Raw genomic sequence first — 27,784 nt, forward strand, 5'->3', positions numbered from 1 at the left:
AAAGTCTTTTTTTGTGGTGCCTTCGCTGAAAGGAAACATCTTTATCGTCCCGGGTTCTGCGCTGACCCGACGGGGATGGCTAAGGCAACAGCAAAAAGAAGAAGAAAATGTATAACACGAAACAGATGAAAACCCACTGCAATGGACTGTGAAGGATTTCGGTCGAACGGAACCGAAACCCCGGGAGCGATCCCAAAACTCATACCCGTTGTGTGGGTGTGTGTGTGTGTGCGGGTGGGTGCGTTTGAAGGACCGTTGTAGCGCAAAGTTTAGCTATTACGGCCCAAAGGAGTGGGGCAATTTGTAGCAGAAGAGTAAATGCCCTCCGGGAGCCAGGGCAATAACGAGTTCTGCTAAAGTACTGCAGCGAAACCACTTCATTATTACGCACTTTGGCGCGTTTGGTCGGTCTTCCGGCGAGCGAACCCGGCGAAGGGCGAAAGCTTGCAGCCACTAATTGGACGTCATCATTCTGCCATGCGGGGTTGGTTCTAGGAAAAAAAAAAAGACAGAAGCGTGATGACTTTTCCGACGGATTAATCACAGCACCTTTCAATCGCGAATGGGTCGCAGATAGCCAGCCGATGATCTGCGGATGAAATGTTTCATTAGAATGTCCACCAGAAAAGTTCTGAGAAAGCTTGCTGCTGAATAAATGTCATTTTCTCTCTCCGTCCTTTTTTGCTTGCTGGTGAAAAGATAGCAGCAAAAAATGATCTCCGTGGAAGGATCAAGGGGGCTCTGACAGCAACGAGTTCTATCTGTCCCATTGGCGACACAAAATCATTAGGTCGAAATCATTTGCCTTTGCATTGGAATGAGAACAATCCTTGCCCCATCGCAGATCTATTACTTCGCTCGGTGGTCGGATTCGTTATGTTCAATCCTTTATTCTGCGAGCTCTATTTTTCTCGGCTTGCCAATCAAAGATAACCGACCGGCGGACGCTGACGCGAAATGGACGCTCGCGTTCTCCACCGAGACCGAACTCGCCTGCGGAATTGGAAAATGGAAGAAAGTTTTCCAATTCCACCGTCCGGTACGGTTGCGATTGCTGTGGAAAAGTTGAAAATTGGTCAATTCGACGAAAAGTCACCCTCCCGTCTTGACGCAGGACGCCTCTTGATAAAGCTGAAGGACGCCTTTTGCGTAAGCTCGCGTCCGATTTCGGTTTGGTTTCGCCTCATTTCAGGGACAGTTCAGCACTGATTCATTGCACCGACGTGCATTTTGGCGTTCGCATTAATAGCCGTCCTTCATGGCTCATCAAATCCGGCCATTTGCCTTTTGAGACTCGAGCCCTCGCGAGCTGGCCAGCAAAAGCAAGCACGTGTGTCTGTCCTCGTGAAAGGGTTCCGCCGCAGGCAGGTGAAAACTCTCACTTTCGTCGCGGGCGTTATCAAAATCGAGAAAGTTTCTCACCACCGTGGTGCGGCTGGACGGAACCGGTTCGGGTGACGATTCGGTCGAAGTCACCGGAGGCCCAAGATTGGATGCTGGGGTCCCTTGTTCGGCCTGGGGTGACGCTTTGGCTTAGCTCCGTGGTCCGTTTTTGGCGATTTCTGCAACCAAACCGTTTCCAGCGCGTGTGGAAAGGGCTCGGAGATATCTTTCTCTCTCTCGCTTTCTTTCTTTCGCCGAGGCTTTCATCTTACTCCCAACGTGGTCTCGCGGGGCTTTCGAGCGAGTTCCGACGCGGGCGCGTCGGTAAGAAGGTGCGTGCGACCGAGGTGGCAGTGAAAGTGATGCCGAAAGTTTATGAAACGATGAGCGAATTTCCATTTCATTTGAATGTCTTACGAGACGAGACGGTGCGGCCAACCATCCTTGGCGAGATACGGGACGCGCGCGTTGCATAAGCGAAGTTAGAAGGCTATCCGAAATATTATTCAAATCGAAAAATCTGGTTCATTTGCTGCTGTTACGCAACCGGGACGCATAATTTATTCTGTGCGCTTCATGGCTGCTTTTTTTTTTGGTGTCTTATTTTCGCCAGTAACACTTTTGAAAGCCAGAAAAGTTTGCGCCGGTAAGTCGTTTGCTGTCGATCGGTGGCGGTGACGAAAACCACATGGTTGATGTTTGCTGCGAGCAAATAAACAGACACCGGTACGTTCTGGCATTATTTATGCGACACGACGACGAACTCGGTACCGTATTCCCTTCGACGAGACCGGGTCGGGTAACGCTCAGCTCAACATGCGCTTGATTTCTCCCCCCGGAGCTATCTCTCAAACACCGAGCGCCACTAAATTAGTTCCCGTGCATAATGCATCTTCGTTGTTCTATCGCCAGTGAACTCGTGTGTGTGTGTGTGTGTGTGTGTGTGTGTGTGGTAATAAACTATTGCTCCCGCCTTTGCAACAAAGCCCCGACAGCGATGTCGATGGTGGTGTCGAAACATCGATGAAAACCCCCATTTCGGCGGTGGAAAACGCCTGGAGAAGTCTGGGGGCAAAGAAATACATTCCCCGGTTCGATATGTTTCACCGATGCATCCAACATCCACATCACTGCTTGCAGGGAAAATGCATCCCCCCCCCACACACACACACACACATACACTCCCATCCAGGTGTTGGTCGGCGGTGGAGCTTTTCTTTTCCTCAGCATCCCTTATTCTATCGCTTGGCACCCTCCAAAAAAGGGCGTTCGGTGCCGTCTTCCCTTCCCGAGCATATTGGGACCACGATTCTTTCCCGAATCGAAGCAGGCTGCCACCTTCAGGATCGTCGCGAATCGAAGTATCGATCGGTTGCCATGGCACTGTTGCACGCTTCCAGCGAGGCACACCTTTTTTTTTACGGCCCGAGGGAGCGTGAAAACTGTTTTGCGCGCCACAAATTGAAATACTGCTCACGTTCGGTGGCCACAAAAACCGCGAGCAACAGCACCATGCAGCGAGATGATGAAGACGATCGACTCAACCCCCCCATCGTCGTCGTCGTCGTCATCGAGCGGTGGGAGATTCTTTCTCGTTTCCACTTTGCTTTCCAATAGAATATTGCCGCCTCGACGGGCGCGAAAATCGAGCGCACGGGTACGCGAAACTCAATTACTTTACCTAGGTTGGTGTGGGTTGGGAGCGTGGGTGCCACGGGTACCAAAGCATTTACTGTTGTTTTCCCTGGCGCTCGCATGCAGCTAGCTTAGAAAGGAAAATAGTTTTTCGGGCTCTGGAACAAAACGCACCCACCCGCGCGTTGGTTGATTCTACCGAGCGCGTTCATTTCCGATGCAGATCGAAACTATTTCAGCTAAACCATTCGCCGCAATCGCCCTCAATCAAAGAAAACGGTTCTATGGTTAAGTGTAGCGGTGCGCTTGCAAAAGTCGAAACGATTCACTCCGCAAAAAAAGCAAAAATAAAATGGTGTACTTTCGCTTTGGCGAAAGGGTTCGAAAAATGGCGCTGTCCATAATGTGACTTGCAGCAAGCGCAATAATCCCGATGAACAGCGAGCAATGTAACCAGGTGTGCACAATCCATGGGAAAAAAATGGCTCGCAAATGCAGTGCCGTGTGAAAAATCAACCCCACACACTCGCCGAAAGCGCACTTTCTCCGGCCAACATGCGTCCGTTTTCGGAATCGATGGCGTGGATTTTGTTTACCCAAACATTTATTTATGCCACCCGCGCTACCCACGGCAATAGATTCGATATGCAGCCGTGTGAAAAGACCGCTGGGTTGACCGCTGAGAAGCGATCGAGGGCATTTTTGGAAGCCCGAACCAATGCACGGACCAGTAATCCTTGCCCCCGTGTCGGTTGTGGTGGCGTAAAATCGCGCATGAAGTAGCCCTCGCCGATAATGGGTTTTGGGGGGTTGGTTCTTTTTTTTGTTTTTGCTCTTCCATCGTGGGATTAGCAGGGTTAAGCCTGATTGTGGTGTGGTTAAAATTCTACCCCGTGGGCTGCGAAGCACGTGCGATTCAGTTAAGTGCGAGGTGATGTGTGTCGAGCGAGAGAGCTTTTCACGCCGGATGGTATTGGGTTGAATTTGAGTCATTCTGGGATGCGAATGTACACCATGAACATGACGGAAAATGTCCTAAAGTAACGCCTTTTGTGAGTTTTAGAATGACTTAGCATAAATCTTTTTGAGAAATAAAATAGGTTTTGCTTTATAATCGAGGTTATCTAGCGAGGTTGCATAGAAGTTGTTTTCTAGATTGTCCTGTTTCAATTGCCATCCGTACAATGCGCTACACGCTCGTCCAATTTCCTGCACTAAATTACTCATGCAGCAATTATCGGTCGCTCCTTCAGGAAATAATTGGAACTCTCCTGGCTATGGATTAAACGACACACAGCTGACTTCCTCGTGCGGTGTGGTAGATTGCTGCAAAACATACTCCATAGCATGCTGTGCAAAACATACCCCCCCATGCTGCATAGCATCGCTGTGTAGTGGATTATCTGCCACAATGCCGCACAGTTGCTACGGGCAACATGGGCTATATGGAACAGGAGCACTCTATCTTTTTGGAAAGTAGGCTACGCCTTTTGCAGAAGAATTTGTTCGTAAAAGGATTCCGCCCCACAAAAGCTCACATTCGGCATGAAAAGAAGCGCTCGTTTTTCTTTCCTTTTTCTTTAACAATCAGTCCCCCAGCCTGCACCAGGTTGCAGTCACTGCGGAAACATTGTGTTCCTGTCTCGTTATGATATTTGTCTCAAGTACACTAAAAATTACGACAGTGTAAATCATTAGCCACTCTACGGGACCGTCCTTTACGTTCAGCTCCCGTGCTTCCGTTTCGCAAAGATACCAACGAGGCTCATTAATGTTCAAATAAAGCCATAAAGTGCTCGCGCCAATAGCACGTGATGGGGTAATAAAAAAAATATCCACCCACCTGTGCACGGGTGGGATCCCTTTTTTCCCTCCTTTTTCCGCACGTGAGTTGGTGGCGCCTTCAAAAGGTTACGGAGCTAAGAAATGGATGAAACTTTCTCGGAAGCAACCGTTCGTTTGCTTTCTCACGCGAGCTGCATGCAACAATGAAAATGAAATGGTAATGGTTGCCGGCTGCTGCAGCGCATCCCCGAAGCGTATTGAGATGTAGAACATTAGAAATTCAACGATAATATTTTACTTCTCGTCGTAACTGTAGGAAGCCCACGCGCTGTTTTAAGACGCTTCTGTATGGTAGAAAAGATCACATTGTGCATATTTGAGAAGCTCAAAGCTGCTGAAATGCATGGTTCACCTGTGATTTCGTATACGCTGAGCTACAAAATCATACTAATTCGATAACCGAGATAGATGCATAATCAAGGGAAACGGTATCTCCAAGAATGAACGTCTTTAAGTGAAGTATGTTCCACCGAGCTTTTGTATGCTGATGCTGAGATGAATTTTAAACACATCACCATTACAGACCGCTGACGCTGCATGCCCTTCAGTTCAAACTGATTTTCCCCCTTATTTCACGGGGCAGCTTTATCGCGCGGTTGGCCACATCGTTCATGCATGAAATAGTAAATTATGGATGGAAATTTAATTAATTAAGTCCAAATGTAATGACTCGCCCTAATCGCGCACACATCATCTCAGTTCCGTGTGGTGGTAAATCCGGCCGGTAGGTTGCGGGACATTCACCTCGACACATCCGCAAACCAACGGTCGGCGTCGGCGAAGGTATTGAACCAAAATCAAACATCATCGACCGAGATCTCTCTGTCCCTGTCTCAAGATCCCATGCCTCCGGCGGATCTCGAATACATTTCGGTGGCTGTTAGATATTCGCTTCGACACTGACCGGAGTGTGTGGCCGGAAGCGCATTACCTCGACCTCGATGCGACCGGTTCGTATTATCGCAGATCCCGAAATTAACACTCGTAAAGCGAACGGACAGCGGCCGTCGTTTGTCAACATGGCGCGGTGCGGTGCGAGAGTGTTTGGCGGGTGTTCTCCACCCCCAGCATGGGGATGCGCTCGCCGATGGAGCATAATCAATTTAATGGTTCGTTGCGATAAATAAATCATCATCGATAATTAGAAAGCAGTAACGTGTTTATCGTGATTTGTTGACGTCGCTCTCTCGGGGACGTGTGTGGGGGGCGGTGGGTGGCTTTTCTTCGCAGGACGAATTTGACGCAAACAGGGGATCACGCCACCCCTAGAACGGTGATCGAAAAGCGTTCCGTGAAATCACATCCCTTTTGGGTGTCTCTTTTAGCGAGGGATGAAATTTCAAAAGCGTCCTGTTGCTCTCGCATCGTAAAGCACACGCATCCTTCCTTCCTTTGGTTGGCTGCTCGAGGAACGTTAAAACGCGGTTACGATACCAGTTATGACTTTTCGGTGTATGTGTGATATGTGTGTGTGGTGTAACATTCTCCAACCACCCACTGCCGCAGGGAACCGTAAAACCTGCCAAGGGATGATTTGGCAGTTCTTTTGCAGCTTCAGCATCGCCCGATGACTTTCGCACTTCATTTGTCAGCTTAATAATAAATTCATTAGAAGCGAAAGGAAAACTTCCGAAAAACACGCCTTTCATCTCCCAGCACCCCGACATCCTGTGTCGGAAAGGATGGAGGTCCTTTTTCTCGCACTGTCGGCACCCCCAACGACCCACCGAACGCCTTGACGTTCGTCTCGAAGGGGATTTACGACTCTCCCGGGCGTCGTTTGCCACGGACGGTCGTTCCGAGTGGTGTTGTGTTTGGAAGTAAATTAAAAGATCATAAATAAATTTGGCACGGGCACGTGCATTTGGGGCGGAATTCCTCGGTTCCCCGGAAAGGTGTCAGCCGAACGGTTGTGATAAGAAATGACAGTCCGATAGAGGGAGCGTTCTTTCGCGCCCGTGTATTCGAGTAACATGCGAGTAACGAACGTATATATGACTTGTTTTTTTGTTTTTGTTTTGCTCCCGTTCCTATTCGCAGAATGATTCCGTCCGATGGCGAAAGTTAGCCATCTACCAATGCGGCGCTATCCCTCCGACCAGTCAGCAGCCGTCAATGTAGATCCAATCAATTTCTACCCACCAGCGAACGCGACCCACCAGCGGGTAAGTTTAAGTTTGAAAAATTACAGGCTACGGGCATCCCGGCGCTAATTGACAGCTTTTGTGCGACAAACGTGCGCCATTTGCTTGCATTTGATGCCGCTTATCCCGCGCGATAACGGCAGTGCACTCGATCTCATGTTGCTGATGTAAACACGCAACTTGGGTGAGAAAAAGGAGAAATGGTTTTTTTGTTGTGCGCTGCGGCACGAGGGCGAAAAAAAAAAGCGAAACATTATGACAGTAATAAGCAAAAAGCACATTAAACGAAATAAAATTTAAATGACCCAAGCAAAAAGCGCGGATGGGGGTGCGAAAACAAAACTGAACAAAAAACACTCTCAACCACTCATTAAGTGAATGTGAGTGTGGTTGACGGAAGAAGAAAAAAAAAGGTTTATGCTCACACCTGGCGCTGGACACGAACCATGGATCGAGTGCAAAGAGGCAACACGAGCACCACGGAATGGATGAAGCAGCATATTCAAACGACTAAACAAACAATCCGTAATCATGCACGCAAACCGGGCGGGACTTTTTGTGAGCCGGCTTGGTGTCGTTTTGCTGCCGTGCCCGCAGCTCGTAGCGCATAATCGGGGAACGCGTACAGATTGCAGCATAAAAGGTCATAAAAATTATGTATCACGGCGAAAGCAAAACGGTTGATTTAACTCTCGAACGGCATGGATGTCTGGGTCTGGGATGGAAAGATGCCCTCATTTATGGTCGATTGTTCTCGCCGGTTCGCCGGTTCGCCGGTTCGAGATGATTGAAGCTAGTCCCGGCCAGGTGGGCAGACATTGCTCGGCCTTATGTAACCGGGTTCGGGTTAGGTTGCAGCGTGTGTTTGGTATTTTGGGAGGAAGCAAAAAAAAAACATTCGCAAAATTGGGTTTCATTTGGCATTACGCTCTAAAGTCCGTTCGTTTGAGTGATGAAAATCGTTCTTTTAAATGGTAATGTGCGGTATTTTATGCCGTTGAAGTGCAAGCGATGAATTACTTAAAACTCGCTTGAAGCGATGAAACAAAGTGCGAAAAAAAACGCTGCCAATAGTAAGTTCCCATAACGATGCAATTCGACAAGCATGGCCTACTTATTTGTTACTCCATTTAGGTTTTTTTGACAGATGGATTAGTTAAGTAATGGCAATATTGCTTCTAAACGCGTTTGTACGTAATATTCCCTAACGCAATTTGGTAGCGCTTTCGCCTACCAGAAACCTGTACATGTACTCCCGTTCATCGTTTCAATATCATCCTTTTTTTTGGCTAAAAACTCTATACACTAAGCATTGTATATTTCACGCAGCCTCTTCGGGATTATTCTCCCCGGTTGCACTTGTGCATGGATTCGATACCGATCCGATTGTTCTTTTTTTTTCACGCCCACATCAAACCAATAACGTATGGCGCTGGCTAGATCCTTCCCCTGCCAAGGATTCCGTGACCGGAATGTAAATATATCCCCCCTGATGTACGGTGTAGACATTTTTGTTCCCTTTTTTTACACACCCATTTCGAACCGAGTTTGCAGACGGCTTTACCTTCTCGAAGAGGCTTTCGCTCGACCAGCGGCAGGGATTCACATTTCATCGGCGGCTTTACTGCAGTCCGGGCACATTGCTTCCCGTAGAGGTGTCCTTTAGCCATTCTTCCTGTGGCTTGTTTTCGTTGCCATTTATCCTGCCAAACGAGGACCCGCGTCTGCTCGTCGTGCATGAAGTAGCAGAAAGATTTCCCGTTACCTTTGTGCGCAATAAACGAACGTTGCGTTCCGTGCCAATATCCGAGAGTACTGTTACGCTTCCGGTTCGGCTTGCCTTGTATCGCAGTGCATCCGTCGGCGTCGGTGTGCGTGTGTGTTTTTTTTGTGCAAGTAGAAACCGGAAGAGCCTTCCAGTGCGCTTTCACGCACGTCCCAGCTGAAACACGCCACTATCGAGGGCGCAGATATTTTTCCCGCGCTGCACGCCAGTTCTCATCTGGGAGCCGGCCTTTCCGAGGTATGAACGGAACAGGAGCAGCGATTCGAGCAGCAAAAAAAAATATCACAAAAACCTTCCTTCCCGTTGAACCACACGGGAATAGCAAGGCGTACCTTCCGGCCATTTCATCACGTCGCCATCTCGCGGCCCGGGACGTCCTGATTCCACGGGCGTTTCTCGGAAATCGAAACGATACCACGCGGACACGTCCCAGGCGAGGTGTCCTCGGTTTGGCATTGTTTCGGATGTATATTTTTTTTTCTCCTTCTCAAGCCCGGTTTGCGCTCCACCGATTCACGTGGCTCCATGGGGGATTCCGCGCATACACGAACCTTCAAGTGGGAGCCAAAAATATCCTTCCTTTTCGCGCCATCCGATAAGCGCTTCGGTCGGAATTAGTTCGATAGCGAGAGCTGTGGAGGTTTTTTTTTCTTTTTTTTATCCGCATGCTTCACTTTTTCGCTCCAGTTCCGTTCCGCACCGATGCCGTTTCGGAAAATTTTCCCCCGAGAGTGGAGTTTTCGCCGCCGGAAAAATGTGACATTCATGGACCGGCGGAAGTTAATATAACTTCGTTCCGAGTTCCAACCCGCTGCATTGGGAGTTTAGCAACTCGCGAACGACAGGCAAGGGAGCATGATTGATCATATCGTCCTTATCGGGCGCGATTGTGCCACCGCGAGTCCTGCCGGTGCTGCACGACGAGAAACTAGGTGCCCTTGATTGCGTTGCATAAGCGTCCCCAGGAGGTGCTGGTCAACCGTTACAGAGCTGAAACATATTTACAGCAAAACCGACGCGTTTGACAATATTTATGATCCCTTCGGCTCACTCGGCAGTCAACGTAAATTGTTACCGGTTTATAGTTTGTCAGACATAAAGCTCATGTTTTGTGCCACGAATCCTCTTGACCTTTTATCGCACGATCAATAAACCCATCCCCCCTGGCCGAGCGACACTTTTACGATCGCTTACCACTGATCGATCGGCGAATCGGCATTTTCCGGTCACAAAATCGTACAAAAATTGCTCCGGGGCGTTCATTTCGCGTCACCTTGCGAGTAACCTCCTGCAGGAGAGAGAGAAAGTGAGTGCGAACCGTTGCGAAAGCTACTTTGCGCGAAACCAAATTATCCGCATCCGATCGGTTTCCGCTGGCCGATCGTCTCTCGCCGTACCAATTAACGGTGGCGGCGCACTTTTAGGGTCGTGCCCTTGGCTTAAGAGGCCAGAAAACCACTCGAAGGAGAGTGCCCGGTGGAACATTGACTGACAATTAGTGGCGAAGTGAAATGAGCCCCACCGCCTAATTGATGCGGCCTAATTGGTAAAGTGAAGCCGTGACGTGACCGGAAAATCTGCGCCCGCTTCGGTGGAAAGGAATACGTGACCTCAGGCGGGAATGTTCGCGCGTTCTGAGAAGCAAAAATTCGAGAGGCTTACGGTTCGGTGTTTGGTAGCGAGATTTATGATTGACCGATCCGACCACACCCGGAAGGACACACCTAACAGGAACGATCTGGTGCGCTTTCACGGCGCTCATCGCAACTCCAAACTCTCGTTCCTGTTTCGCCGTCTCATCCGTGGCGCGTTATGCAACCTCTTGCAGGGTGACATCCCATACGCGACTTTTCGACCAACTCGAAATTAGCATCACCGACGGATGGCAGGAAATGTCACCGGCGTCCGGAGATTGGCGCCCGTGATTTCGTAATTCGTCCCGCCAAAAAGGGTACGCCTAATGTGCGCGATTTGATAATCGTTCGGCGCAGATATTATGCGAACCGGCGGCGTACGGTGAGCATAAGCGTTCGATTCCCGCCAAAACCGGAAGACATTAAGGAACGCGTGGGGACATAATTCGGGCGCTTCGGGGAGGCATCTTCTTCCCGAACGAAAGAAAGGAAAAAAACATATTCCACCCATCAGGAGCCGGCTTTCGGCGACCTCGGGCGATGGGCGATAAATATGCTAATTTGTTTGATTCGATGATGCCGCGAAGAAATGCGAACGAATCTGCACTTCCACTTACCGTGGGGCGATGGGGTGAGTAAAAAAAAATAAAAAGAAGCCCCCTGCTGAATGTAAATGAACCATTCGAGAGGGTCTCGTGGAGGAAAATTTTTACGCCTACCCCCATTTCGAATGATAACGAATTTTATTGCGATCGCGTCTGCTTATTGGGTGTGCTGTTTTTCTTTTGCTTTTCTTTCTTTTCTGCTTTTTCAAGTATCATTTTGTGTTCCGCAATGTGTTTTTTTTTAAAACCCCCAAGCTCAATCGCGAGCTTCCGGGATGCGCGTTCGATTTCCGGTCCGGTCTGGGAACCCTCTCCCTGGCAGGACGCACTCATCGAAAGTGTCGTCCTCTTTCACTCGATGTCGATTTCGAATGTCTTTTTTATGCCTGTTCCCGCTGCGTTTGTCCCCCATCCGAATCGATCCTTTCGGCATTGGCGTCACGCGAATGTTGGCACTCGGGGGCTTTTATATTTCCGATACTTATGTAATCCCCAAACCATTGATGGGCGAAATGGGCGACGGCGTCGAGTTTATATTTATGCGTATCTGGGTAAAGCACGGCTAATGAAAAGGTTAATACGGTTATCGTAAATTTGATGGAAAACATCTTGCGCGTTCCCCGGGCTTTGGGTGTGCAAATTTCGTCCTTTTCCCGTGCCGCTTTATCGCTTCGCGCAGGGTTCACGATTTTAGAGCGCAATTTATTTCGTGCATCATTTATGGGCCCCTGTTTGGGGAGGAGTCTTCGTGCGGCGTGTGCCCAGTTTGGGAGGAATAATTTAGGTTCGGGATGGCCTTTAAAAAACCCGTTGCGTGTATGGTTTCTTACCCAAAAGCTCACCCAAAAGCTCAACAGCTGTGGCAATTTACTTGATACCGTTGGCTCCCATATCGTGTGATTTAATCACTGTGAAATGTCGTATAGTTTTTCCCATGTGGGCAGGAAATGAAACATTTGGAGCGCTCATACGGAATGTGGGTGGTGATTTGCTGGAATTTAATTCATTTTAATGCGCTCCATACAAAACCGCATGATGGACGTAAAAGTTTCCACCCCCAAAAGACGATGTTCTCCTCCCCCGAGCGCGTGCGCTTATTTATCCGAGGTGAAATGAAGAACCACCCTGAGGGAACTTTTAATATGCATGTGTTATCTTCGTGTCTAATGTTTTCAATGCATATTTATGAAACTGCACTGCACTGCAGGATGAGCAATTTGCTCGTGTCCTTTTTCCGACCACCTTTTCATTCCCCAGTTCCCAGTTCCTTGCGCCAAAGAAAACTTCCTTCGAAATAACGCTCGCTGAGTTGTATTGCACCTTATTTTCTTTTTCGTTTTTTTGCTCTCTTTTTTTTGCTGGAGCACATCGTTGGGCCCGTTGGGTGTTGCCGAAGAAAATTAGTCGCCGAAAGAAAAAAATAGCTCCCCCCCACCCACACGCATCTAACACACATCCTCACCGCATCCGTGCTGAAATTTACATTTAATGAATTTCAACTTTCGAGCCCGAGCTCTCTGGAGCGCGCGCGCGCGTGTGTGTGTCGTTTACCGCCGGGCTCGTGCCGTGTTCATTTGCCAGGCACCAAGCGCCGAACGACATGAGGGAAACATATTTCTGCACCTTCGCTGTTGCAATTTTAATTTGATTAACTTTTCTCCGGTGGAAAGTTTTGCCCCCATTCTCGTCCAGCCCACGCGCCAGTTGCGTCGCGCGTGCATTCCGAGTCCTGCCTCCCAAACAGCCGGCGATGGGTTTGGAATCTTTTGGTTCCTGTTTTTTTTGTTTTTCATCTCCCCCCCCCCCCAACTCACCCTCGCAACGATGATGATCCTCGCTCAAAACGCGCAAAATAAACTCGGCCGTGATCCGTGTGCCGTACGCCGTTGGGTCGTAATTTGTGCGGTTCGTGTTTGGTTCGTGGTGCTCCCACCGAGATGTGTTGCATCAATTTGCATAGATGATCCGGGTGTTCGTGAAAACGTGCTCCCACCGGTGGGCTGCTGCCACGGGTCGGAGCGAAAAGGGCCCGGTTTTCACTGCCAAGTGATGGCGAACAAGCATAACAAAAAAAGGATATATGAAACATGTTGGCACATTCCGGCGTTTAACGTTTTTTAAATAATTCATCTATTTGCTGCGGTTTTCCACAGCTAACGGGCCGTAGAGGTACTCCCATTCGCTATGCTTCGCTATGCAAAGGAATTTTGTTGTAAATATGTGCCTTAAAACTACGATTAAAAAAAGCATTCAACTAAATTGGAGCTCCACTTCCACACGAACGTGACAAAAAAATCAAATTGTTCCTGCAAAGCAAGGTTTCGCTGGTGCACAATTCCAATATGCGACGTTCGAGAAGTTTCCACGCAAACTTTTCACCATTATAGCCTCCCCGGTGGCTTGCCCCCAGAAGACGACCGTACGCGAAGCTCGGTGTCAATCGGAATAATTTCTCATTGCACCGTCTCGGCTCAACAAATCTCAATACCCAACCCATCGATCGGAGGGATCACACGCTCCCGGGATTCGCTCGTTCGTTCGACGGCGGCGGCATCGGGATGCTTCCCAGCCGGTTATGCTTCGCTGCGGTAGATTGAATTCATACGCCGTAACATAACTCCTCGCTGTGGTACCGTGGCACCCGTAAGGTGAAATGGAACCAATCCATATGGAAATGGGATCGCACGGCAGCTGCCGATCGTGGCCGGGAGCTTGCCAGCAAAGCGACCGTTTACGTGGCGCATCGGCACGTCGTTCTTTTATTTTTCTTTTCCCTTTCTTTCTGCATTCCTTGCTGCTGCTCACTCTCTGGCGATGCTCTCACGAAGCCCTCCCTTCCCTCACTCGAGGTGGTCGGAAAAGAACAGAGGAAAAATCGGACCGAACGGAAAAGGTTAACTGGAAGCAAACCGGCCGGAACTTATGAGCGCTTCCGGTGCAAATAAGCGGAACCAAGTGGGGTTTCGGTTTTTGCGTGTGCGCTGGGTTGAATTTCATCTCGAAGCGCGCGTTTATAGGTATTTTGATCGCTTCTGTGCACTCCGGTGGCTTTTGTGATGCGTTCGCGGGAAAAGCGGCCAGCTTTTCATAGTCCTTGAAGCCGAGGATTTGGTTTATTTCGGGACATTTTCGAGCTAATTCGCCGTTAACTGATATCACATAAGTTTGATTGAATGTTGGTTATGCGAGCTCCTCGCACCAGCAGAAAAGGAGAGTTCTCGGAAGGAACGACATTATACGGTGTTGGGAGCGGTGAAACTCAGAATCGATGGCGTTGAAGCGCACCCGGCATATTTACTTCGTACGCTTCGTGCGAGTCCTCAATAGCCGCTCGTGAGTATCCTTTCACGCTTTGCAACGTGGCGAAAAGCTAATCCATGTCGCATGTTGCGGTCGGCCTTAAATGCAATAAATGTAGCGAGTGACTTACGCCGCAATGCCATCGTGTTCTCCTTCTTGGGACCGGAAACTCCCAGCTGGCTTTTGACGCCGGTGGTTGAACGTTCGAACCGAGTCAAACCCGCTTGGCAAGAAGTCACGTCACCGGATCTGCTCGGGCACGTCACGAGCTCGAACGCACGGTGGCAACGGACGAGCACGAAAGCAAGCCCCGTGCCGTAAAATCATGTGTAAATACTATCATAAAGCTCGTCCAAGATTATCACCATAATCCACGATGCGAACCTTCGCCCGCGCACAACCCTCCTGTACGGTGGCGCCATAAATCGGAAATTCCATTTCGGTTCGCAACCGCCAACGACGCTGTCGATGATGTTTTCAGCGATGCGTCCCCATTCCAGCCTGTATGTGTGTGGGTGTGGGTGTGTGTGTGTGCGCGCCTTGGGGAGGAAAATTGAAAAGTTGCGCTTGTGGGAGGGAAATGAGAAAATCAAACATGACGCGCTCGTGGTGTCGGGAATCGTGGAGGGTGCGCGAAATCGATACTGTTTAGATTTACCTCCCGCGGAAAATGGAAATTCGGTGGAAATGGGGTGGTGGGAGTTGCAAGAAAAAAAATAGATCCTTCCGACGCCCGTATCAAGTCGGTTGCTGCCGCCTAAGCGCCGACCGATTGTTGCCCTTGGCAACGGAAGCATAATGTAGCCAACTTACGCAAATTGCTTTGTCTTCAGGATAATAGAGTAGGCCATGGCGCCTAGCAGTGAGGGTGAAAATCTCAGCCAGCATCGATTGCCGATCGAAGCGCATCGAACGGTGGGCTTGCGACCGCATTTCATGGCTCGCGTTTCAGTTCGTAAAGTTTGATGTGGTGACGGTTACGATGCTCAGTAAGATAGAAAGGAACTAAAGCGGAAATGGTGCACGAACCAGATGCAAATTCTCATTGCCCGCAAGTCACGCAGTATTGGCAGCTCGACGTGAGCCCAGTGGTTTTATGAGACGGTGGTGAGTAAAGTGCGTACAAAAAAATACCATGGCTCCTTGGGCCACACGAAAATCCTCCTCCGGCGATGGTCATAACCGCGTGGTCGCAGTACGTGCTCCCGATGGAAGACACTTTCGACGAAGTCCTGCGGTAAAAACCAATCTTTGGAGCTTCAAACCGCACGGTTGCTGCTGCTGCAGGCAGACGAACCGAATCAAGTGGAACCCGAGCACGATCGGAGCCATCGAACCGCAGGATTTGTGTGCGTGTGTGTGTGTATGAAACGCACCGAAACCACGCCACCGCGCCGTGGCGTCTTTTAGATGAAATTATCGCGAGCTGCCGGAAGCATTCTCTTTCCACCTTTTCGTGTGGAATACTCCCAGCACAAGTAAACCAACCTTTTTTTGAACGTCAGGATGGTGGCTTGTTTCATATAAAAAAAATTCGTTCCCGGGTATTGAACAGCGGCAGGAACCGTCGGTTTTGCGGAGTGCTGAAAATATCTTTTCGTTTTTCGCCCTTTCTAAAAGCATCCTTGCCACGCGTGGCGAAGGCCGCTACGTGACCGAAAGCGGATTTCTTGAGCGAAAAGCAGAAGCAAAAGTACCCAAAATTGAATGCCACGCTACGGCGTTGCGTGTGGGTAACCCTCGGAAAACCCCTTTTTCCGACCAGCGGTACGCGAGTACGTGGGCAAGTGCATGGTCGATTGCAGCTCCAAAGGGAAATTGGCATACGTTTGGGAGAGTAGGAATTGAGAAATTTGCTCATCGATTGAGCCCTGCTGCTGTTGCGCTAAGGAAAATTGTGGAAGGATTCAAATTCTAGAAAAATGTGCCATTTTGTTCGCTTTGTGGCAATTTGCGTTCACAGAGAAAATGAATGAATAAAAAGGTGCAATAAAATGTTGCAACTGCTTCGAAGCAGCTAGCGCGTAAATGCATATTACAACCTATTCTCTTTACTTTAGGACGTCTTTTTCCATCATCAGCCACCATTGTGCGCCTTGCTCATGTGATATTTTCTTCCATCTACCCTTCCAGGTTGCCAAGCCTTCCGACAAGAGCAAGAAAACATGGGGCCAGCGTCTTAAGCTCAGCAAAGCATCTCCCGCAGCCGACGAAAAGCAAAACGGTACCACAAACGGTGCCAGCATCGGGTCCTCCCTCATCCCGTTCGGTTCCCGTGGGTACACCCTCTCGCAGGACTTTGGAGGCAACGGTCCTGCCTCCCTTTGCTCCTCAACACCTTCGGCCGGAGCCAATCCTGCGGCGATCTCCAATGTGCACCAGCTGGCCGCGATGAAGTACACGGACACGTGGCTGTATGGGACGGTGCGCGGAATGCCACCGCCCCTGGCGATGTCCCACCATCCGCACCATCCGCTTCCGGCAATGTACTGTCCTCCGCCACCTCCACCCGAGCTGGCCGTCCTCATTTGCTGCTGCCCGGAGTATCTGACCGGGACGAAGCGCGAGATTAAGAAGGCGAGTGTGTGCAAAAAATGCAAAGGATCTCGCCTTCCGCTGGCACCGATCGGTGGTACGGTGCGTTTGACGTCCGGAGCCACTTATCTGGCACCACCACCGATACGTTCCAGCGCTGGCACGGTCAAGCTGGCTTCAAGCTACGGCAAAAAATCACGCCCGACGATCCTCGGCAATGGAAATCCCGATCCGTACGATTTTATGCGTCGTTCGCGGTTGACGCAACCCTCCGAGGCTGGACCTGGCGCCGGTGGTGGCTCGAAATCGGTTAAAAGTACGCTGAAAGAGAAGCTTCGAGGTCGGGCCAAGAGTACAAGTCCTTCAAGAGGACGCAGCGGATCAACCGGAAAGCGTGGCTCGGCTGCTCGGTCGCCATCGCCGTCGTTAAGCAAGAGCGGATCTCGAGTTGGTGGTCGAACCACCTCCAAGCATGACTCCTTCCAGGACTGTTGGGTGGGTGAACCTGACCGAGATGCGGACTACCTAGCGGAGCCAACGACACCGACGGCACCGAATCAGACGTCGGGCGGCCGCAAGTCGATCCTGCGGTGTGACGTGAATCCTTACGATCTGATCTCCCTGAGCGGGCTCGGCACGAACGGGCACGCGGGCATGTTGAGTGAGTTTTCGCCCACCACCACCGAGGGTGACGAGTTCGATCTTCACTCGCAAAAGTACGAGAACATCCTGGACACGCTGTACGCGAACCGGTACAACCCGCCGGCGAGCAGCATCGCGGCAATCAATGGCCAAAGAATCAAGCTGTTCGATGATTCGAGCGCCGGTGCGCCCGTGTACGACGATGTCGATGAGTTCGTGTACGATCCAGTCGAGATGCCGGGTGTTCCTGAGGGTGATAGCACTACCCACGCCGGGCCAGAACCGTCGCCCGGCGTAACATCGACTCCGGAGAGGCCACCACGCGCCAAGAAGCAGGACGCAACCAAAGAAGACGACAGTCGTTCCCTCCCGACGTCACCGATCTCAGCTGATCCGGCGGCGGTGGCGCAAAGTGCAATAAAGTCGATCCTCAAGCGACCGGTTTCGATCGAGAAGGAGCGAGCTGTGGTCGAGAAGGACTCGAGCGCGCCCGGGTACGACACGATCCGGCTCAATCAGAAGCTGGTGCAACGTCTCGCGAAGCTCACGACAAACCAGGGAACTGCCGAGGAGAGCAACAGCTTTGGGAAGGTTGGTACTGTGAGTGCGCGAAACCTCGCGGAAAAGCGCAATTCTGGGTCACAGTTTTACTTGCCGACACCATTTCCGGCCACGTTTCCGGCGGGTTCTGGTGAGGGTTCACCCGAGTCGATGCAATCTCCGGCGTCTGTGGTTGGTGGACGGAAGAAGGTGCACTTTTTGGTCGAGAACGAGATCATCCAGGACGATGATCGGTTGTTCGCGCAGATGCTCTTCACGGAGGTTACGCCAATGGTCCAATCGGAACCGGTCGGAGAAAGTACGGCACTGGAGACACGTGGCACGGATCAGCAGCATTCGACTGTTAATGGGACAGAGCTGGAAAAGCCCAACAAGGAAGAGTCACCATCGACGAGTCCATCTCAAAACGGAACCAAGGAGGAGCCTCCGAGCAGAGTGATCCTGCTCCCGGCACAGCCCACCACTAACGGCACTAATGAAGGTAAGTGCGCCTATTATTCTACAGAACGAAGAACGGTTAAGTGGACGGTAAACTTGATGAGACGATGCCAATCGCTGTGATTACATCTAGCTACGTTCGGTTGCTTTTTTTTTGCATGACGTGAATCTGTAGGGAAGTGATCGAAACGCACGCAATCGTTGTTTGCCGTAATCGCTTCTTATCAATTTACGCAACACGCAATTCTTGCGTTTTATTGAGCCTCGATTATTCGAGCCTTAAAGTCAACGCTCGAACCGGTCCCAGCGTAGAAATGCCAATCCGATTGCTGGCGACCGACCGGAGCCGTCTGCTTTGGTGTAAATGTAATGCCAAATCATTCTCTTCTGCTTTCTCTGGCTCTCCCCGGGTGGGGGAAATGATTCACTGGCCACCCTCAAAGGGCAAATACTTGAGCGATAAATATTTGCACTGGCAATCGAAGTAGAGACGCCAGAAGTGGCCTGAACGTGGCGGGTTTTGCTCCTCACTGGAAGCATCCAATTAATTCCGAATCGAAGCGATTTGGGAGGAGCCCGGCCGTTTGTCGGCTTTTGATTAATTTCTACGATAACAGTTCGGTTTGGGGCTCGGGTTTTTCCAAGCTGCCGGTGCTGGTGCAATTTCATTTCCTTCTTGCCACTTGTGGCGTTCGATGGGTCCTGAATACGGATGAAGATAAGCCGGCTGAGGGCAGATTGCGTTGTCCTGAGAGAGCCATCTTTCCGGTCACTCCCGCACTCTCGAAAACAGCCACACCACGCCAGGGAGGCTTTGACTAATTGGATAATTTACACCTATGACCCCACAGGCCCAAGGCCCCCGAACGCCTCGACGGTTGGTTCGATCCGACCGGACGCTGATTGAATGATTGGCAATTAGTGTCCGTTCGAGTGGTGCTGAATGTCAGGCGGACTTTTGATCCGGTGTCGAATCCCGTGTCAGTTTACGGAACCATCTCACGAGCCAAACATACACCCTCCGATGTACGATGGTTTGGTTTTGGAATTGACCATGGCCTCAAAATGGGCTTCGTCCTTTCCCGGAGGGGCGGGCGTGTGTTTGATTAGATCCACAAAAATGGGACACATCGTAAATGGCCCACAAACGAACCCGGGCCACCAGGAAAGCGTCTTTTTAAAATAGACCGTAAAGTATTCGCTTCGATGGGCAGCGGGTGTATTTGCATATTCAAATCTCCCACTCCCGATGCAAATGAATATGGTTTTGTGCCCTCTTTACAAATGGCATAAAACGTCCGAGTTCGTCCGAGTTCGTCTTTCTGCTGGGTGCACCCAAGCGAATGCTGCTTTCGCTCCGGACGTTCGCTTCTTCCGGATGACGAGGTTCCGAAAAACCTGCCGGCGAGTCCGGGTATCGGAAATTCATTAATTCGCGAGCGCGTTTCCGGTCCTGCGACCCGGTGCGATGATGACCCAGCTAGCGTACGGCAGCAGCCACCTAGAACCTTGCGCCTGCAGATGTCGCCGCATACGCGCTTCGACGCGGCTGGTCGGAATTGATTCGACATAAAATACCGCCCATTATGTTGTCATTTTTCCCGGCGCGCCCTATACACAGGCAGGCACACGTTCACGGGAAAATATTTGCATTGTTTGAGCAACACCGGAACCGGCCGTTGGTTTCCACCCCGAGGTCCTGTGCTGTGGTTCCGCGTGTCCAAATGAGCCTCGAGGGCGTGTTCGCGAGCATCATGGCGCTAGAACACTGGCTAGTGCTGGCCAGCCGGTCGAAAACCACCAGCACCGGACGATTGATGTTATAGTCCGCTGAACCTGATGGCCGCTAATTATATAGAATTAGACTTTATGCTAATCCAGCACCGACATGGATCCGCTTGGGGCGCTTTTCCGCGCCACGTTTTGGCGCGAGGTTCGAAGCGCCCGCCATTATGGCCGCCACCACCGCGATAACGACCCGCGCGGTGGTGTGGGTCCAACCGTACAAGATGCGTGCGATTAATCGCTGCAGTGGTTTTCGGGTTCCCGGTGGTCCGTGCCAAATCGAATGCACTCGATCGATTTTGGGTGCAGTGTGCGAACGTGTGCGAACCCCCACGAACCCGGACGGACGGGTCTGGAACGGTTCCGCTTTCCATGGCGCATGTGGATGCATTCGAATGAGCTGTGCCACCATTTTGTTCGTCGGTCATTTTAACCCTGGATGCTGGTGAACTTGGGTGCTTTGTTCGAGGTCCTGTTTGGGTTGCAAGGTTGCAAGCTAGTTTACTAAAGCCATCAATACCCATTATCGAGCGTATCAGCATAGAATTTAAAGCTAATTATCCTACCCATCATCAGGGTCAGCATTTTTTTTTCAGCCATTCCCACCTGAGTGGGAACAAATGTTAAAAGTTTATCTCGGTATCGCGCTCACCTTCGATCCCGGGAGGCACCGGAACTCGACAGCACCCAACCGATAAGCCATCGATCCTTGTTACGATAAAACCTTGACCCTTTTTCTTTCCTTCGGTGCCTTTGTGCCACCGAAATCACCGAGATAGAATCTTTTGGCCCAGGTCGGGTGTCCTGTATTGCTGCTTGCCATTCTTCTCAGCCGTGTACGGATTGGAAAATTTGCCTATCACGAACGGAAATGGGGTTACCTCAGGGGCGTAGTAATGCCGCTGGGAGCGCCAGAGGGATGAAAAATTTGCCAAAATTATTTGCGCCTCCACACACACACACACACATACGTTGTGGTGTATTTTTTCCCATCCCTAGAGGTGAATTTTTCCTGAGCTTGTGAGATCCCTATCCTTGTCCTGCGGGCTTGGGGTGAAATTATGGCAAATATTTCACATCCCGCTGGTTCTGACAAGCGAGGAAGGAAAAGCCCAAGGAGGCAGCAGGCTCGCTTGTCGATCGTAAGCAGCAGCTTTGAGCCATTCGCATAAATCACGGCCAAAAGAAGCAACAAAGCAGAAAGAGAAAAAGAAAACCGAGTATAAAATAACAGCGGGACTGGGACATTCGTGCCGTTCCGTCCCTTCGATGAAGGATACTGGCAGGCATCCGGACCGTTAGAAAAGGCGCGAAATGGGGCGTTGGGAGACACACACCATTCACGAGGGTGGGTGGATGCATGTCCTTGGGATTTTCCAGGCCCCAGGTTCGTTTTCCCGCATGAACGGTTCCCGTGTAATGCCACATGTTCGATGCCAGATCGAATCGGTGTACGATTTGGGTCGCAGAAAATCCCCTGCAACTATGAAACAAGTTGCGATAAACCTCTGCCTGCCTGGCGCTGCCACTCGTGCCGTTCCGTTCCGACCAACGAACGTTTGGCCAACTATCGAGCAAAAGGGGTTGGGTCCTGATTTATGCGCCGTACGACTCGAAACGCTTGGGACTCGATCTGGATTTCCCGGTTTCAGCGCGAGCGTGTACGAGTATTTACATATGAGCTTTGATTACGATTCGCTTCCCTCCGGCCACTCGAAGTGGGGCGAGATGTCGAGAAGAACTCGCAACAATACCAAGGCGGTATGGTATCGGCAAAGGCACCACCCAACCCCAGGTTTGGGTGAGAACGCGCGCGAGCACGCGAGGATAACGATAAGAAATTCGGCAAACAAGCGTTTGTCTTCCCAGAAAACGCCAGCGATGGGTGGTGGATCCCGATTATTGCTCGTTGCTCGTAAGAAAATGGACGCCCTCCGGTCTACCGGAAGCTTTTGCAACCGTGTGTTGTGCCACCGTATGTGGTTCCGGTGCATGTGGAAACTCTCCGTTCGTTTCGTCCTTTCATCAGCGGGTGCTGTAGACGGAACCTTGTTTTCTCAGCTCCTGTAGCCCCGGTAGCCTGTAAGAACAAATCCGCAACAATAGCACAACTACTCGGCTGGCTGGTTGGCCAACTGGAACAACACCAGCGCCAGTTTGGACGCTTTCGACTGCTTGGACCGCCTTGAGCGCTCCGTTGAGGTGTTGGCCGAATCGTTCAACCAATCGGTCGGTTCTAATTGGCTCTTGAGGTTGGCTTTGATGCTGCTCTGTTCGCTCGAAGCCTTTTGGTTGTTGGACCGAACCCAAACAGGCCACATCAGCAAAACCACCACGCTGTATGAATCAGTCGAGCGCCTATTTGTGACTGTTTGCTCGGGTAAGTGTGTCCGAAGTGTGTGCGATCGAATGTTTGCATAATTTATAGCACCTCCTGCCAGCGATGGGCATTATTATGCTCACCGAAGTGGTGAACGGCAACAAAAACAAACCACACCGGGTCGGGCAAACCTGCCAGTGCTCATTACTGTCGCAGTTCGAAAAGCAATCGCACCATCGCACGTGCGGATCATTATTCATTCATCAAATTTGCGCACGAAACGGGACACCAAACAAAATGCACCCAACAACCCGATCCACCCGATTGGTTCGACCGCTTTGAACCGCCCTCCAGCTGGAGCTAAATCCGGTGCGAGCGAAAAATGTCCATCTGGTGCAGCTCCGGATATTGGAACGAACGCTTGCACGGGAGCGAACGGGCACAGCCGTGGTCAATCCCGGTGTCCTGCGGCACTGTGTTGGCATGCCAGTGCAGTAAATGTGATCCGCTTCAGCAAACACCGACTGGCACCGGCAGTCGAATGCAATCGCAGCTGACCCGGAACGAGGACGACATTGGCATGGTCCTAATTAATGTTAGCGATTTGAGCGCCCCAACGAAGCGAGTCCTGCTGGTGATGGAAAGTTTTCCTCCATTGACCCTAGGGACGGGAGCATCGTGAAGCCATTCGAATGGGTTTTCCAACTCCGGCACTAATTGTTTCGTGTTCGCTTGTCTTCCAGATCGACCCAAACCGAGCGCGGTCGCGACCGTGTTCGTCCAACGGCGGTCCTCTGGCGGTTCCGTTCGACGTAGTTCCAGCGACAGGACCTCGCCCACTACCGATGGTACCACCGGTGGTTGTGAAGCCCTTTCGTTGACCCCAAGGCGGGATGCCTTTAACGATACGATGGCTTTACGCGCACGAACCACGCGTATCGACTCACGCACGGCGTTCGAGGACGAAACGGCTTCTTGCACGTCATCGTCTTCCTCGTCGGAGTCGTCGCTTGGATCGGTGGCATCGTTGCTCGTTGCTGGCACGTACGGTGGGAAAGCTCGACCGAAGTTGCCTCCCCCACCACCACCACCACCACCGACCACCAGCAACGGGAAAGTGTCGGCGTCTCCATCGCCACCCATTGAGCGATCACCGACCGGAAGCGTGTATGAGGATTTTTGCTTCGGCCTGATGGCGGGCGTCAGGCGTTCAAGCAGTGATCGCAGCAGTAGCTCCACTTCGGCCTCATCCCGTACGGTGGTGCGGGTGGTACCGGGTGTAAGCCCCCCGCCGGCCGGCAGCGTGAGTGGTTCGATACATCGACTGGAGATTCGTCACGCGCCGGAACCGGAACCCGAACACTATCAGAAGAAAACGTCCATCCTGATCACGGGTGACGATTGCTACTCGACGGTGAACGTGGACGGCGCACGTGATTCGCCTCTGTACCAGTCCTCGGTGGTAGTGACGGATGGGAGCGGGATGTCGTCGACACCTCCAGCTGAGATCCGCCAGACGGCTTCCAACACGATCACGATCAGTGTCAGTTCGCCGACGTCAACGCTCGAAAACCGGAGCAGTAAAGCGGCCAGTCGATCGCAATCTATCCGGGAGTCTGAGAGCGTGGAAACGTTGGAGTCATCGGAACAATGTTCAACCGGTGGCACGGTTGTGTCGATGGGTGGAGAAGATAGCAGAGTGTCACCGCTAGCGCTCGGGACCTCCATCATCCCCATCGGAGCTCCGAGCTGTGTGATTGAGACGCCGAAATCCGGGAGTAACGGCGGCCGTACACTGATCAATCTGGATTTTGGTGAGCAGAAGAGCGCGAAACCTCCGGAGGATGTCGTGGAACAACGGGCGGAGGATGCCGTAACGATCGCACAAGTTCCTAGCGATGATAGCCACTCCAAAGAAGCACCGGAAACGCCCGAGTCACGTAGTCAGCAGCAGCCAGCGTTGGCGGTAAAACCGACCATGATCGATCAGCAAACACCGACGCCAGTTGTCCTGCGGCGCACGATCAAACCCCCAGCGGAGTCGATTTCCTCGACGTCCTCAAGCCTGCAGGCGAAGGTGTGCCGGAACAGCTTTATCGCGAAGTTGCTCGAGGATCCGTCGCTCAGCCAACTGTCGGAAGGGCTGGACTACGAGTTGATCGCGAAGTTGATCGAAAGTTCGCTGCTGAGACTGAAGGAGTCCCGCAGCGGGTTGGATCTGAGCGGCACCAAAGACGCGCACGACGTCTCGAGGCTGATCGAGCAGTCGTTGTTAAAGATACAGGAGGAACGTGGCCGATTGGGCACCAAGTCCGGCTGCGAAGCACCTGACGGGAGTAAGCGTAGCAGCGTCAGTTCGGGGAACAGCTATGGTTCAGCGGCCGCCTACGAGCTGATGGAGTTCGATCAGTCGATGGCGGACTTGAGCGATTGCTACCAGAGCTGCAGCAGCGATCTCACCGTCGATGAGGATGCACACTCTTCGCGCAGCAAGTTCTACCAGATGCTGGTGGATGCGACACTGTCTGAGATCGAGAATGGCGCTGCAAACGATGAGGACGATGAGGATGGTGACGATCACCATTATGAGTCGATACGGTTGGGTGGTGATCCGATCTATGAGGAGATCAACGACATTCCACCGCCGCTACCGCTGACAGCGCCACCCATCGATGATGTCGATCTTGAGAAGCAGCGAAACGCGCGATCGATCTTTGAGGGTGCCTCGAAGTACGACATCCTGTCGTACCTGGTGGATGCGAAGGAGCGTGGCATTGCGCAGGAAGACGGTTCGTATGGGGGTTTCCAAGGTTTTGGAACCTCGCGAACATCCAGCGACATCATCCTCGAGGAGGAGGAATCGGAACCGATCACGGAACTGCGGCATCACCAGCGTCAGATCTCGGACATTAGCAGTCGGTTGAGCCATCTGTCGGGTATCAGCGATTCGAGCGAGGATACGCCAGCGTCAACGCCGTCGAATGGCATCGTCGGTGGTGGACGATCTTGTAAGGCGTCGGCTGAGATCGAGCGGAACGACTCTGGTGTTGGATCGGAGACGAGCAAGACGTCGCGAAGTCGGTGGCAGAATCCAACCTCTGCAGCTACACTGCTCACGAAGATCACACCGATCCACCTGTGCGAGGACTGTGACGGTCCGGTGGAGACCCAAGTAACCGAGTCGGGCGTGATGTACGCACCGCTCGTGTGCCGCAAGTGCGGGAAAAAGCGCGCCGAACGGAAGGAGATCATCACCGAGGTGGTCGAGACGGAGGAGAAGTACGGGCGCGACCTGCAGATCATTCTCGAGGAGTTCTACCAACCGATGCTGGTGGCCGGCCTGCTGAACCAGGATCAGCTCTCCGCAATCTTTTTGAACGTGGAAGAACTGCTGGAGAACAACCAGTTCCTGGCCGAGCGGATGCGCGACGCGCTCGACATCGCCACCGAGCAGGGTGACGATGATCTGCTGACGGTGAACATCGGTCGGATCTTCCTGGAGGCGGCCCCGATGCTGCACGCGTTCGAGAGCTACTGCGTGCGGCAGGGTGCGGCCAGTCTGCTGCTGGCGAACCTCGAGAAGGAGAAGGAACTGCTGCGAATCTTTCTGCGCGTCTCGCAGATGGAAAACGCCGTGTTGCGGCGCATGAATCTCAACTCGTTCCTGATGGTGAGTTGATCTCGAAAAGCGTCTTGAAAGGCGATGTAACTGATCCTTGTTTGTTCTTTTTCAGGTCCCGGTACAGCGTGTCACCAAGTACCCGCTGCTGTTGGCACGCCTGTACAAAGTAACACCGGCTCATCTCGAGGGCAAGGAACTGCTAAAGCAATCGCAGGAAAAAATCGAACTGCACCTAAACCACATGAACCGGGAGGCGAAGGACGTGCCAACGAAGCTGTGGCGACGCATCTCGTCCTCTAGCCCCGGTCGCCGGTTGTCCTGCGAGCTGGACATGATCAACATCAAGCTCCGCAAGATGGCGGTCGACGTGCTGGAATGGAACCACGAGGAAGTCCGGTTCGCGATCGAGGGCCGGTTGCTGTTCACGCAACCGAACGATGGCAACTGGAAAAAGAGCCGCACGATCAAGCTGACCTCGATCAACGCGCTGCTGGTGACGAACGGGAAGGTACGCCAGGCTAAATTATCCTTAACGCTTTGCTTTTAGTTGACTTTTTAGGCAAAATTTCATTCCATCTCTTGTGTAATGAGAACAAATGTTGCCCTAAGCGAGGACCGTGAATAACCGCTCGCTGCATGATTCCTCGGAACGGGCAATAAAACGACGCGGTCGTCGTCACGGTCCGGTCCTAAATATTCATTCCCGGCCACGAGGATGACCTCCGGGGGTTTTTCCCGTAGCTTTGACCCAGGCCAAAAGGGCAGGTGTCAAAAAAGTCGCGCCACAAATCATGATGAAATGCACGGGGCTACTTGACAAACAGAGGCCCTTTATCGAACGGTGTGGGGTGGTGGACTTTTTTTCTCTTCTTTCTCTCTCACACACTCACCTTTTCCTTTTTGTGTCTCTGTTCGTTCCAGCCCACGGCTAGCTACAAAGCGGACCGAGCCCTGTCGGAAGCGCTCAGCTTTCCACGGCACACCGGCATCCGCGAGGCGTCCCTGCTGCTGGTGCGCGAAAAGGGTGGCCGGTATACGCTGCTTCGCGAGCCACTCTTCCTCGATCGGTGCATCGTTTGCTCCGAGCACGACTGGGAGGACTATTTCGAGGTGCAGGAGATCCTCTCGAAGGAGTCCTTCATATTCAAGGTACGCCGCCCACCCGGGGCGAGTGTGTGCATCAATCAATAGCGGGCGGATTTCTAAAGCGTGTTCTTCGCGCGAAACCCTTTCTCTCTCTCTCTCTCTCTCTCTCTCACACACACAAACACAACCACTCATTGCTTTTCTTCCGTTGCAGGCTGAGGACGGCACGAAAACCAAACAGTGGTACGCCCAGCTGCAGTACCACTCGCAGGGCATGGGCACCTGGCGTAAGCGTCGAAATGCGCTCGCCAACATCATGATTAATGGCATGATGACACGAACGTAACCCGGAAGCGAACCTCCCACTTGATAGCCACCCTTCCGGAAGAGCGAAAACCCCGACGTGCCAACCCATCAAGGACCTGTGTGTGTGTGTGTGTGTATATGCATGCACGTGTGTGTG

The 27,784-nt window shown here is 51.7% G+C and overlaps 1 protein-coding gene across 1 annotated transcript; it reads left to right on the forward strand.

Annotated features, from left to right (window-relative positions):
• The first annotated feature begins 6,917 nt into the window (after window positions 1-6,917).
• Window positions 6,918-27,757, forward strand: LOC128725874 (uncharacterized). The gene is made up of 6 exons (XM_053819644.1): window positions 6,918-7,028; window positions 16,466-18,551; window positions 23,357-26,283; window positions 26,348-26,743; window positions 27,157-27,384; window positions 27,536-27,757. The coding sequence occupies exons 1-6, from the start codon at window positions 6,918-6,920 to the stop codon at window positions 27,665-27,667; spliced, it is 5,880 nt and encodes a 1,959-aa protein (XP_053675619.1). The 3' UTR covers window positions 27,668-27,757.
• The last annotated feature ends 27 nt before the right edge of the window (window positions 27,758-27,784 follow it).

This window comes from Anopheles nili, chromosome 3 (genome assembly GCF_943737925.1).
Source record: "Anopheles nili chromosome 3, idAnoNiliSN_F5_01, whole genome shotgun sequence".
In the NCBI taxonomy this organism is placed as follows: Eukaryota; Metazoa; Arthropoda; class Insecta; order Diptera; family Culicidae; genus Anopheles; species Anopheles nili.